An 11,049-nucleotide genomic window follows, 5' to 3' on the forward strand; every position below is an offset into this window, starting at 1 on the left:
CTTAGTCTATAAAAAAAAAACAATTTAGATGGTCTCATACTAATAGAGATAATTGTACTAATTTATACACTATGAATCATACTCTTCCCTAGCAACTGTGAGATTTTGTTTGCATTCCCCCTACAAACCCAACAATTAACGGTTGGTCTGATTCTAACAATTTCAAATAGACCTCACCTTTAGTTCAGTCAGTTTTGGTAATTTTGACCGATTTAGGATAAAAAAAAAGGGCGTCACAAATGGAGCAGGGGCTATCCGATGGTGGGGAAACCATAGCCGCAATTGGCAGTGCATGGTGTGTCGCTACTGCTGGATGGGGTGTTTGTGGAACCACCTGCGATGGAGTGGGCTTGGACGCCTCAGTGTTGATGATGGGGAGGTATTTTTCTCTTTATAATTATTTTGGAATAAAATTTGAATCCTACTAATAAGTAGCAATCTTGTCCTTACCACCATTAAATAGTGAGAGAAATGCAAAAACAACTAACTATTTAAATTTTTGCATTTCTCTCACTTCGTTGCCAAATATTTAATGGTGGTAAGGATAAGATTGCTCCTTACCAGTGAGGAACCAAGTTTTATCATTATTTTTGAACCAATCCACCCAGCTAACTATTTAATTTGTACACCTGAATTAATCACATCATAATTCTATTAAATCTAATCTTTTTTTTTATGATAAGAACAAAACTGTAATCTATTTTAAAGTAAGGAAACTTAATCTATGTTATGTAATTAAGAAAATCTAAAATATGTTTGTTTAGAACTTTAATATCTGTCAAACACCTGTCTGAATTGATATTTTATATTAGTAAATTCTTCGGCCTTTAAAGTGGTACTTTCCTAAAATCCAGAGTATTTTGCCGGTCACCAAGAATCCTGAACTGGAGGAAATGAAAGAGTTGATTTTTGCTACTAATTTTATGTTATGGGTGGATGGTTTCTCTCTCATACTTTATCCAGAAGAGGCAGAGAGAATTTGGAAATGGTGTGGATGAATGCATCCCGCTGACTGCTGAGGAACTCATTAACTTTACCTCTTTTTCTTTGTTAGTTTTAGTGGAAAAATTGGCGATTCAAAGGAAGGGGATACTAGAAAATTGGACTCTTTTGTTGTGCTTAGAAACAATTTATTCATTGGTGAATAATTTAATATAACAAAACAATACTCACAAAACAACATCTGTAATCTGTAATCTGTGGTTGAATATAAGCATTAAGCAACACGAATCCAGCAAAATAAAAAAGAAAAATGGAAAAGCAAAGACAAAGACAGACGTAATTATTGAATGAAATATTATATTATATATAAAGCACTGCCAATTCCCAAGCCGATTGAGAATGATCATAGCAGAAAGAGGGCGGCAAGCGAAGCTCCAAAGATGAAGAAACGAGTGGAGGCAGAGGCGGAGGGGGAGGGGGAGGCGGCGCTGGGAGTGGGAGATGGAGGGGGCGGCGCCGGAGTGTTGGGCGGAGCCGGAGACGAAGGAGTTGGGGTGGAGTTGGCGGCGAGAACATTGACCTGAAGCTTCATGCCGCCGCCACAGTGACCGAGAGTGGGACAGATGAAGTACCTTGGCCCTGCCGCCGACAGAGGAATGGACGTGGCTCCCCCTGTGTGGGATCTGATCACCGAGGTCGACGAACATGTCTTGTAGTCTGCCTCACTCACCTCGTCCACTGAATGACTCCCACCATAATTGAATACTGCCATAATACATAATACATATTAAATTTTATAAAACTTTCTTGTCATCAAATTTCTCTATACTCATTTCTATTCTATATGGTTACCTAATGAGTCGCCAATTCTAAAGCTCTGTTTTGCAGCCCAGGCATCGTAATCAACTCCCTGATCCCACCCAGCGGCGTCGCCCACCCTGATATCTGCTCCACAGACCACACGCAAAGCTACTACCAAAATAACAAGAGCAGCACCCCCTTTCATGCCCATTTCTTTTCTCACAGAAACAAAAACAGAAACAGAAAGAAACGATGATGATGGTGATGCTTAATCAATAATGCTACAGATGTTTATATAGAGAGGAAAGCTCCACCCACTTACCCCTTACCCCTCTGCCCTCCAATTTTAAATATTCTCTCTTTTCTTTTATTCTGGCTAATGTCAATCAACTAATGCATATTAAAAATAATAGAATTGAAGCTGTTATCATTTGACCTGGGCTGTTCTTAGTTGGACTTTTCTTCCTAGCTACCTAATGCATTTCCTTAATCTTCTGTTTCTTGACGCTTTTTGTAACCAATGATAACTCAGAGGCTGCTAACTTTTCTCAAACCCAGCTGGCGGCTTATTTGGCTAGTGGCTTCATCCATCATCTCTCACGTTTGCCTAATTAGCTCCACACACAAACTCTGTTCAGTTTAAATTTGTTCAAAAATATTTTAATCCTTGGTCGCTAAATTTGTAGTCTTTATTAAGGTATAATTGAGTGATTAAACTTGTATGCTTGTGAAGAAGCCACAGCCAAAGTAGCAAAGTAATTAGCCAATACTATTCACTTGGGAGATAAGAATTAGTAGAGAGAGAGACTACTAGAAGGTCCACATATAAGTCAACATGATTGGATCACCACAGCTCCAAATTGTTTATTGTACCTTTCTTTGTGGCTGCCACCTAACACATGGATAACACAAAGGATTAGGTGAAACAATAATTCCACATTCTTTCCCCTAATTTTGAAATGTTAGACGAAAAAAGTTAGATGATTAGTTAACTTACGAAATAATGTCTTTGAATTGTTCCGTTGTTGATCACCATGTGGCGTTTGGTGTGATAATATATATATACACGAGAGATGAGAGGGGAGGTCAATTTGATCTATAGATTGATGGATGTATTGCCAAGAGTGGGCAGAACTAGACTTTGTTGAATAATCTAATTTATAATTAAATTTACTTGCCAAAGGTTTAAATTAGAGTAAAGCTCTTATCTACACGGAATTCTAGAAAAGTTTATTGAATTGGTTCAGGTCGTCCAAAACCTTTCTTACCAAAGATCCAAAAGGCTGAATTCTTGATATAAACCTACGAGTCCAACCGTTTAAGGAAACATAACTCAGCAACAATTGACATGTATCTACCACTAACAGATTATGAGCTCAATCCTTCATCCCCACATGTTGTATTAAAAAAAAAACCTACAAGTCCAGCACATGAGCTAAGAACCATAAATCAAGTCCAAAGGCACAAGGTCGAGCCCATGAATCAACCACATTGCATTGAAATTTATTGAAAATCTTTTGAAAAATAATATATTTATCAACAAAACATTCAAAACCTCTAAAAAAAGTGTTAGAATTATTCACTTTTCATCAAGTTATCAAAAACCTTCGAAAAAGATATACATTTATAAATAACTATATTTTTTTTTTAATTGAGAGTTATTAAAAGGTATAGAAACATTTGGAAAATACATCTTTTACCTACATAAAAAAAAAAAAAAAAAAAACTTCAACAAAAAAGGAAAAGAAGTATCACTTTTGAATAGAATGTTATTAAAAATCTTGAAAATGGTAACCTTTTATGGAAGATTGTTTCCTTACCTTCGAAAAAAGATCTTTATTATTATTTAAAAAAACATTGAAAAAAATATTTATTAAAGTTATTAAAATATATGTATACCGAAATTTTTAGTACAAAAAAATATCGATTTTTATCTGGTTAAAAACCTCGAAAAAGAAGATATAATATTTGTTAGGAGTCAAATTGGACAGATGCCCAGAAAAATAACTCCTCCAGTCGCACAATAATGAGGGGCGGGGAGAGGTCATGTGTGGCACACCATCCCAATGATGGTGGGTCTTGAGTTTTAGTGCGGCCCAATTGCCGTCAACTGCATATTGGGGCATCGTTTTGGACCACCACCAACATGGTATCATTTTAGACTTTTATATTGTGTGGATTTCAGTCATGGAGATTCACTTATCCTTTTTGTATATCTATTGGTCTCATTAGAGCGGAATATAGTACTAGAGTTTATTTAACGTTCTTCCTTAACTTTTCAAGGACCCGTTCAAGCCCGTGGCCCATGGGCTGAACCACCCATGGGATCAAACCTGATGAGTCGGGTGTCTTGGGACAGGCTCTTTGAGCTGGCCCTCTCTTCTTTCAGCTTGTTTTTTTCTTTTTTCTTTTTTCTTTTTTCTTTTTTACTTTCTTGACGATCTATACTGAGCCCTGCAATTTGGGTCTTTGGATTCCAAGAATTTGACTTTCAGTTTTTGCTATATTTAATATCCAACCGTGAATCAAGTGAAGTAGTCCAAATTTAGTCATTATCCTAGGCCAATTTTAAGTCTCTGATTCATTATTGTTAACCTTAAAGTTGAAAAGAGAGATTAATTAGAGAGGTCAATATCTCTTAAAATATCTATTATTGCTAACCCACCTAAGTCGAGATAAACTCTCACCCCACAAAGATCAAATTATTAACGTGTCATATCCTGCTATATATCGGGCATCCATCTGCCATTCTGCTTCTCCCCACCCCAACCTAAATTCTTCCTCTCTATTTTTCACCCCTAAAACAAACTCCCTTTAAATTTTATGAAATAATTAAAAAGATGAATAAAAGGGGGCTAAAACAATAATAATTGACATGGATGGATGAAAAACCCCTTTTATTTCACATAGCTCCTACTTACTAGGGCTCATACAACATATATATGTAATTATATTTAAGGTTGGTTGAAACCTAAATAAGAACAAACCCTAGCATCCTTGTAAACTCTGCCTGGCCTACAGAAGTAGCCCTTATTTGGGGCGCAATGGCTGTCTTTAGAGCATATACACAACCCTTCTAAGGCGCACCCATCTTTATCTATGGTGACTGCTCCTTTCAATCCAAGAACTTGGTCTGTCCACTGGTTGGAGAAGAGGCCATGTGGGTCGTATTCATTCTTAACCTCCAGGAAGGCTTCCTTGTCTCTGTACTTGGCGATTGCCTCTTGAAACGCCACGTTCCTGTTCTTCCCCCAGTGCGGAGTACCTCCATATTTGAACACGGCCATTTGCTCCACCTCTTCAAGCACATCCTCGAACAGCCTAGGACTCATCGGGTCTCTGCTTCGGTAGTACGTGAAGTCGAAGTCCACTCCATCGTGTTGCTTCCCCAAGTAAGCGCTGGAGGCCTTGACGTAGCGCATCAGGATGCCATTGTACAGCTCCAGCCCACAAAATGCCATGGGCTCCAACTCCGCAAGTTTCTGCACATCCTCGATGAAACTTTTGACCACTCTCAACTCCACGCTAACAGCCGTCTGGTGGAAGAACTCTCCCTTGATCAAAGGGTCCCAAGGGCACCCTGTTATTCTCATGTCCTTAGCATTGCGGTATAGGCAAGATCCAGAGGATTGGACCCGATTCTGATACCCAATCACTGGGTACTTCAGAAATGTGATGCCTACGTACGTACTCACTTGATTTCACGTTACATACAAGTACAGTTAATTAAGAGATGATTAATTAACGTACCGTTGTTGGTTAATCCATAAGCAGAGAATGAGAGAAGGGACGTAACAAGCCTTGCACTGAAACACTTGCCACCAGCATCACGCCTTGACTCTTGGTCCTCCTCTTACAAGTAGAAGTAGAACAGAAACGAACCGATGCCCACCAGTACAGGAAAAGACAAGACATATCAAATATATATATATATACACAATTTAATGAATTAATTCCAGATTCCAGATCATGTGGGCGTACCTGAGGCTCGAAGAAGTTGCAAGCCCACTGAAGGTGTGGGGCGAAATGGAATGAAATCATATAAGCCATTCCCGGAGGTGTTGGATGAAACGCGGCTGTCTTGGCGATACACAACCATACGCTGGCTTGGATACCAAATCAAGTCGCCAAATTCATAATTTCTCCCAAAACTAACCACTTCGTCGCCCAAATCTCTGTCATGCCTTTTCAAATATGTGATGGATCGCTTGAACATAGGTTCCAATTTCAGAGTAACCTACACAAAAAGACCAAACTCATATATATTAATATACCCATATCCAATCTTTCTTTATTATATTTTTGTTTCCATGCCAATCAAATTAAAGTCTGTACACGCATCATTGTCGATCCTCATCCATTCACTCAACATCTTTTCTATTCTCAGTACAACATATTGAGGAGAGGATTCGAACTCGTTTTGATGAATATAATCCATTTCTAATGTTAGATTCCTTTCCAATGCTTTTTCCATTTTTTTTTCCTTTTTTAAGGAGATTTGTTCTCATGCTAATATTAGATATTGATAAAAATAATAAGTGGTATACTTTCTAAATGTGAGGTATTTTCGTAACAAAACCCAAAAAAGAAAACATTTTTAGCTCGGTATACTAATTATCAAAATTTACCATCTATAACTTTTTATTTTATTTTAAATGATTTCTAATGTTTTCTCATGATATTTATATGTTTGTAATTTTACCCTTTGATGTATTAAACTTCAACTTCAAGAAAGGCAAGTTATTTATATATTATCATTTTTTATATACAAGAGATAACAAAAGTAATACACATAGTGAGTTAGAAAAATAGTGGACTAGGCTTTTATCACACACTTTTACGATAGATGTTGCACGTGATATTTGTTCGGTAGTTTTACTTTTACTTTCGTAAGTTGTAAGTTTTCATTTAATTGTGAACTTAAAGTACGATAATTAAGAAACCCTATTAATATAATTTAGGGAAGAGATGCAGGTAGAAGCACCTATTTTTTAAATGACGAACTGTCTTGAAAGAAAAACTTAGAAATATTGGGGAAAAAGAGGGTAGTGCAAAGGAAAAGGAAAATAGGGAGGCCGGAAATTGATTGTGGGAAAGAGATATTATGGAATGGAATAGGTAATTGATTATCTTGAATTAATAATGATGGAAATCGGAAAAAGATCGGCTGGTTAGGCAGGGGTATACGTATACCTGTGTAATAATTCCAAGAACTCCGAGTGAAACTTTGGCAGCGTTGAGGTGTTGGTCACCGTCAAGGAGGCGGCGGAGTTTGGCGTAGCCATCTTGGGGCCCCCCAGGAGTGACCATCTGAATTTCCACAACGTAATCGTGAACTGCACTGCCTTTGCCCCACAGCGAGCTCCCGTGGGCGCCGGTGCTCACCATTCCGCCGATGGTCAGACCCCACCAGTAAGGCGTGTGTGGCAGCGCCAGGCCTGCGGTGGCAGCCTCCTCTATGAGCTGCCTCAGCGTCACTCCCCCCTCCACAGTTATGGTCATGGCTTCCGCGTCCACCTTCAGAGTCCGGTTCAGGTACTTGGTGCTTATAAGCAGCCCATCTTGGCCGTCGGGGCATGCCAGCTTGGGAATGCTGTGATAGAAGCGAGTGGCCACCTTCATTTTCCTGAGAGCTCTGGTGGCGGCGGCCACCGCGGAGATCGCCTCTGCCTGTGTGGTTGGGTAGACCACGTGTCGAGCCCTGCAGGTGCTTCGATCCGGGAACGTGCCGTAGGAATTTGCGATGGTGCAGTCCGAATTATCATGTGGCGATCGGCATTTGATGGGGTCTTCCGGAGGACTACACTCCGACCCCAAGATTAAGAAGAATAAGAAGAAGAAGGCTGTAAATCGCCGGAACGACAGATCACAAGACCGCCGCCACATAGACATGGGTTGAGGGTGGATCGGAGCTGATCTGCCTACCTCCTTCTTCTTCTTCTTCTTGATCCAAGGTCGCACCCCTTCAAATTAATTAAATTATACTAAAATAGTCGCCGTTAGAGGAGAATTAAAAGCCTCACATCCCCTCGCCACAAACAATATAATATAACCAACACGGAAAAAAAACAATTAATAAATTGAGAAGATTCGGACTTAGGTTCTACACTCGTTTTTTACTTTTACTAAACCAAATCGAAATTGTTTATAGAGACTAAAGATAAGAACTTATACCAGATTGAAACTTTTCATAGAGACTAAATTTAAAACCAAATCAAATTATAGGACTGTGCCCAAATTCTAGAAACTAAAATGAAATTTTTAAGACCAATTAAAACTTTACCTGCCAAATTTATAACTTAATACAAATCAAATTAACCATATTGAGGCTTGAAGACATGATTGCTCAACCACCAAAAACACCCAATGTGGGAGCCGGAGTATGGGACAATAAACCAACACTTTTAATGTGGGAAATGGGAGTATGGGACGACTCATTCTCTCATTTTAATTATATTATCTTTTAAATATTGTTTTCTCTTCATTTCTACCCTCTTTTTTTCAAATTTTTTATTCATGTCTAATTTATTGTGCTTCGCTAATTACTCATTTTATAATATCATTTCTCATTATACCGCTCATTGACATACTCGCACTCATTTTATTAATTTCTTATTATTTTTTATCTTTTATTATTATAGATTAAAATGATTTACTTGTTTCTAGATTAATATATTTATCAATAAACTAATCTATGTCCACGTGAGTGAGTTAGACTCAATCATAATTACTACATATATCTAATCACGGAGTTATAATTTTGAATCCCCACTTTCATTGGTTGTGCTCAAATAAATAAAGTAATCTAATTTTTTTTTCATTTATCGATATATTTCATAACTATTTTTCTTTCCTACAATACTGCATGTATCTGACTTAAATTTATTGAATTGTATACTTCAAATTATAGTTTATGACTTAAAAATCTATAAATTATTGTTAAAATTTCATTTAAAAATTTCACATAATTTTTATTACTTTTTGTGATATCCATTACGTCTATGTAAATTTATCCCTTTGAAGAATTATAAACTAGCTTAATGACAAAGACATATAATTCCTCTCTTAAAGTCGAAGTTTCAAACTCTCACTTCCCACATTGGTTGGAGTAAAAAAAAAAAACATATATCATGTTTTAAAAAAAAAACATGTATCAATATTTTGATCCCTCCATCCTTTATTTCCCATTATAAAAGCATGATGCTCACAAAGAAACTAGCTATCAATAGCACTAAGCACAAACAAAACTGTCTTTCTCAACACTACACCTCAATTTATGTATCCCACACTAAACTCACCAACTGATCAAATGAGAAACACTCCAAACCAAATATAGAAAGAAGACACCCACTACTCTCGAGAGAGATTTCTGCAAATGCCATTATTATAATTATCTTTGGAGAACTTTCTTCTATCAATAAAAAAATAAATTAATTAAAAAAACTGATATTTAAATACTTGTCATCATCGTATGATTACTTTACAAATGGATAGGATAGAATTATTAAAACTCATGACCTTATGATCAGAAACGCGTGTCAATTATTGTCGAATTAAGTTCATGTTGACGGTAAATACTTATGTAAGTCTATTTTAGATATAAAACTATAAATCCTCCCACGAGAGAAAGAAGAAGAAAAAAAAATCTCTTCTGAACCCTTCTGCCATCACATGAACAGTTGGAAAAGTTTTGGTAATTGGGACATTTTAAATTGAGATAAACTCTCTACATTATTTCAACTTTAAGACTATCTTAGGAAGAATTCTTACTCAAAATAATGAAAACCGCTCTCTAAGATATGGATATAATATATATATATATGTATATATATATATCCTTAAAAAAATATAAATTAATCGATTTAAAAATAATAAGCATATCTGTAATATATGTATAATATATTTTGGTCTGAAGGTAGTTTTCTATTTAGTCTCTAAATTTTAAAAGATGACAGTTTAGTTTTAACTTTTAAAAAATAGTTCTAAAAGTTTCTGCTAGTTATATATTTATTATTTTTTGTATTATATGACTTTTTCTCATTTTTATCTTCTCTTTCTGTCTGTTACTGGTGCCACGTCAGCACACACTGACTCAAGTTTAACTCAAATATCTTTTATTTACTAAAAACCAACATCCATCACAAATATAGTAATTAATTGATTTAAAGGCAAACGTCATATTTCTTTCTTTCTTCTTTCCGTCTTTATCAGGTGCTTATTCATTTATCCAATATAGTGGAGAATGATTGTTTAACCATTATAATTTTAATAATAACCAGTATTTTAGCACGTGATTACATATAAATTTTTCAATCCAAACACAAACGTTACCCTTATGATATAAAAATAAAATTGTCAAAATATATATATATATATATATTTCACATCCGTACTTTCATATATATTATAGATATGGATGAAAAACAAAAGCAGAAAATAGTTGCCAAAACAGCAAACGATGCACTATTGTAACTTCTAAGAAAGCGTAAGTTAATAATAAGAACCGTCAAATTTTGAGTGATAGTCAATATGTACTGTTGTTCAACTAAAAATTTTTAGAGTGAGTATAACTCAGCGATAATTGATATATATCACCAACCAAGAGGCTGTGAGCTCGATCTCCCATCCCACATATTGTATTAAAAAAAAATTGACTTCACCATATATCTAAGGATTTAGAGAGATATGTAGCCACAATACGGCGGGTAGGATTGTGTATTAAAAATCCCAACAATTTTATCTATTCGGCTTCAATCTGGGGACACTGGGGACAAACTTTTAGAGTTTGGCCACCCACAATTGAGAGAAATTATTTAGTACCACCTCTGGCTCTAAGGTAAGCTACGCGATGAGTAGTTTTAAGAATTATTGATTGAACAACAATAATTTTTCCTTTTTTTTTTTTTAAGTACAGATTGAACAACAATAATTTGTTTAAACTTTGAGATGAGATGATTGGGCGCATTGCGGCAGAGCTACGGTTCATATGTTATCCTACTATGTTTCTTACCTCATATTTTATTCTAAAAACTATAAATAATAAAAAAAAAAGTTTAAGAATATTACACTGCAAATGCAACGAAGGCGGTAATATGAATGTTCGGAAATAGACAAATGTTGCATTTTTTAATTTTAGAGAAAAGTTTGAATTGAAATTGTCGATTTCTTTCTTTTAGAGAACAAGAGAACAAAAGAACAAAAAAAATTATTAATTTCATCAAATTTTTCCTTTTTTAGCAGAACAGCGAAGAAGAAATACAAAGCAGTGTTATCGAATATATTTTTATTTATCTCCTTTAAGAAAAA

At 35.8% G+C, this 11,049-nt stretch overlaps 2 protein-coding genes across 4 annotated transcripts; both read right to left on the minus strand.

Annotated features, from left to right (window-relative positions):
- Positions 1-1,186: 1,186 nt before the first annotated feature.
- On the minus strand, positions 1,187-2,102 carry LOC111017176 (mavicyanin). The gene is made up of 2 exons (XM_022292856.2): positions 1,795-2,102; positions 1,187-1,707 (listed from the first exon to the last, which is right to left on the minus strand). The coding sequence occupies exons 1-2, from the start codon at positions 1,952-1,954 to the stop codon at positions 1,346-1,348; spliced, it is 522 nt and encodes a 173-aa protein (XP_022148548.1). The 5' UTR covers positions 1,955-2,102; the 3' UTR covers positions 1,187-1,345.
- Positions 2,103-4,599: 2,497 nt separating this feature from the next.
- Positions 4,600-7,923, minus strand: LOC111013948 (L-gulonolactone oxidase 2). 3 transcript variants are annotated; one of them, XM_088124192.1, is made up of 4 exons: positions 6,937-7,923; positions 5,725-5,980; positions 5,494-5,595; positions 4,600-5,323 (listed from the first exon to the last, which is right to left on the minus strand). In XM_088124192.1, exons 1-4 carry the CDS (start codon positions 7,633-7,635, stop codon positions 4,698-4,700), a joined length of 1,683 nt encoding a protein of 560 aa, XP_087980318.1. In that variant the 5' UTR covers positions 7,636-7,923; the 3' UTR covers positions 4,600-4,697. The 3 variants fall into 3 exon arrangements, with proteins under 3 accessions (XP_087980318.1, XP_087980317.1, XP_022144200.2); XM_088124191.1 differs by having other exon boundaries at positions 4,600-5,437; XM_022288508.2 differs by having other exon boundaries at positions 4,600-5,422; positions 6,937-7,919.
- Positions 7,924-11,049: the final 3,126 nt, after the last annotated feature.

The sequence above is a fragment of the Momordica charantia genome (assembly GCF_013281855.1).
Source record: "Momordica charantia cultivar OHB3-1 chromosome 5 unlocalized genomic scaffold, Mcharantia_2.0 BLBB01000005.1, whole genome shotgun sequence".
Classification (NCBI taxonomy): domain Eukaryota; kingdom Viridiplantae; phylum Streptophyta; class Magnoliopsida; order Cucurbitales; family Cucurbitaceae; genus Momordica; species Momordica charantia.

Coding starts and splice junctions, on each gene's coding strand:
- LOC111017176 (XM_022292856.2), bottom strand. CDS start 1,954: ATGGGCATGAAAGGGGGTGCTGCTCTTGTTATTTTGGTAGTAGCTTTG. Junction 1,708..1,794: donor TAGAATTGGCGACTCATTAG/GTAACCATATAG, acceptor GTATTATGGCAG/TATTCAATTATGGTGGGAGT.
- LOC111013948 (XM_088124191.1), bottom strand. CDS start 7,635: ATGTCTATGTGGCGGCGGTCTTGTGATCTGTCGTTCCGGCGATTTACA. Junction 5,981..6,936: donor TTCTTGGAATTATTACACAG/GTATACGTATAC, acceptor CTTTTTGTGTAG/GTTACTCTGAAATTGGAACC. Junction 5,438..5,493: donor TTATGGATTAACCAACAACG/GTACGTTAATTA, acceptor CGTGAAATCAAG/TGAGTACGTACGTAGGCATC.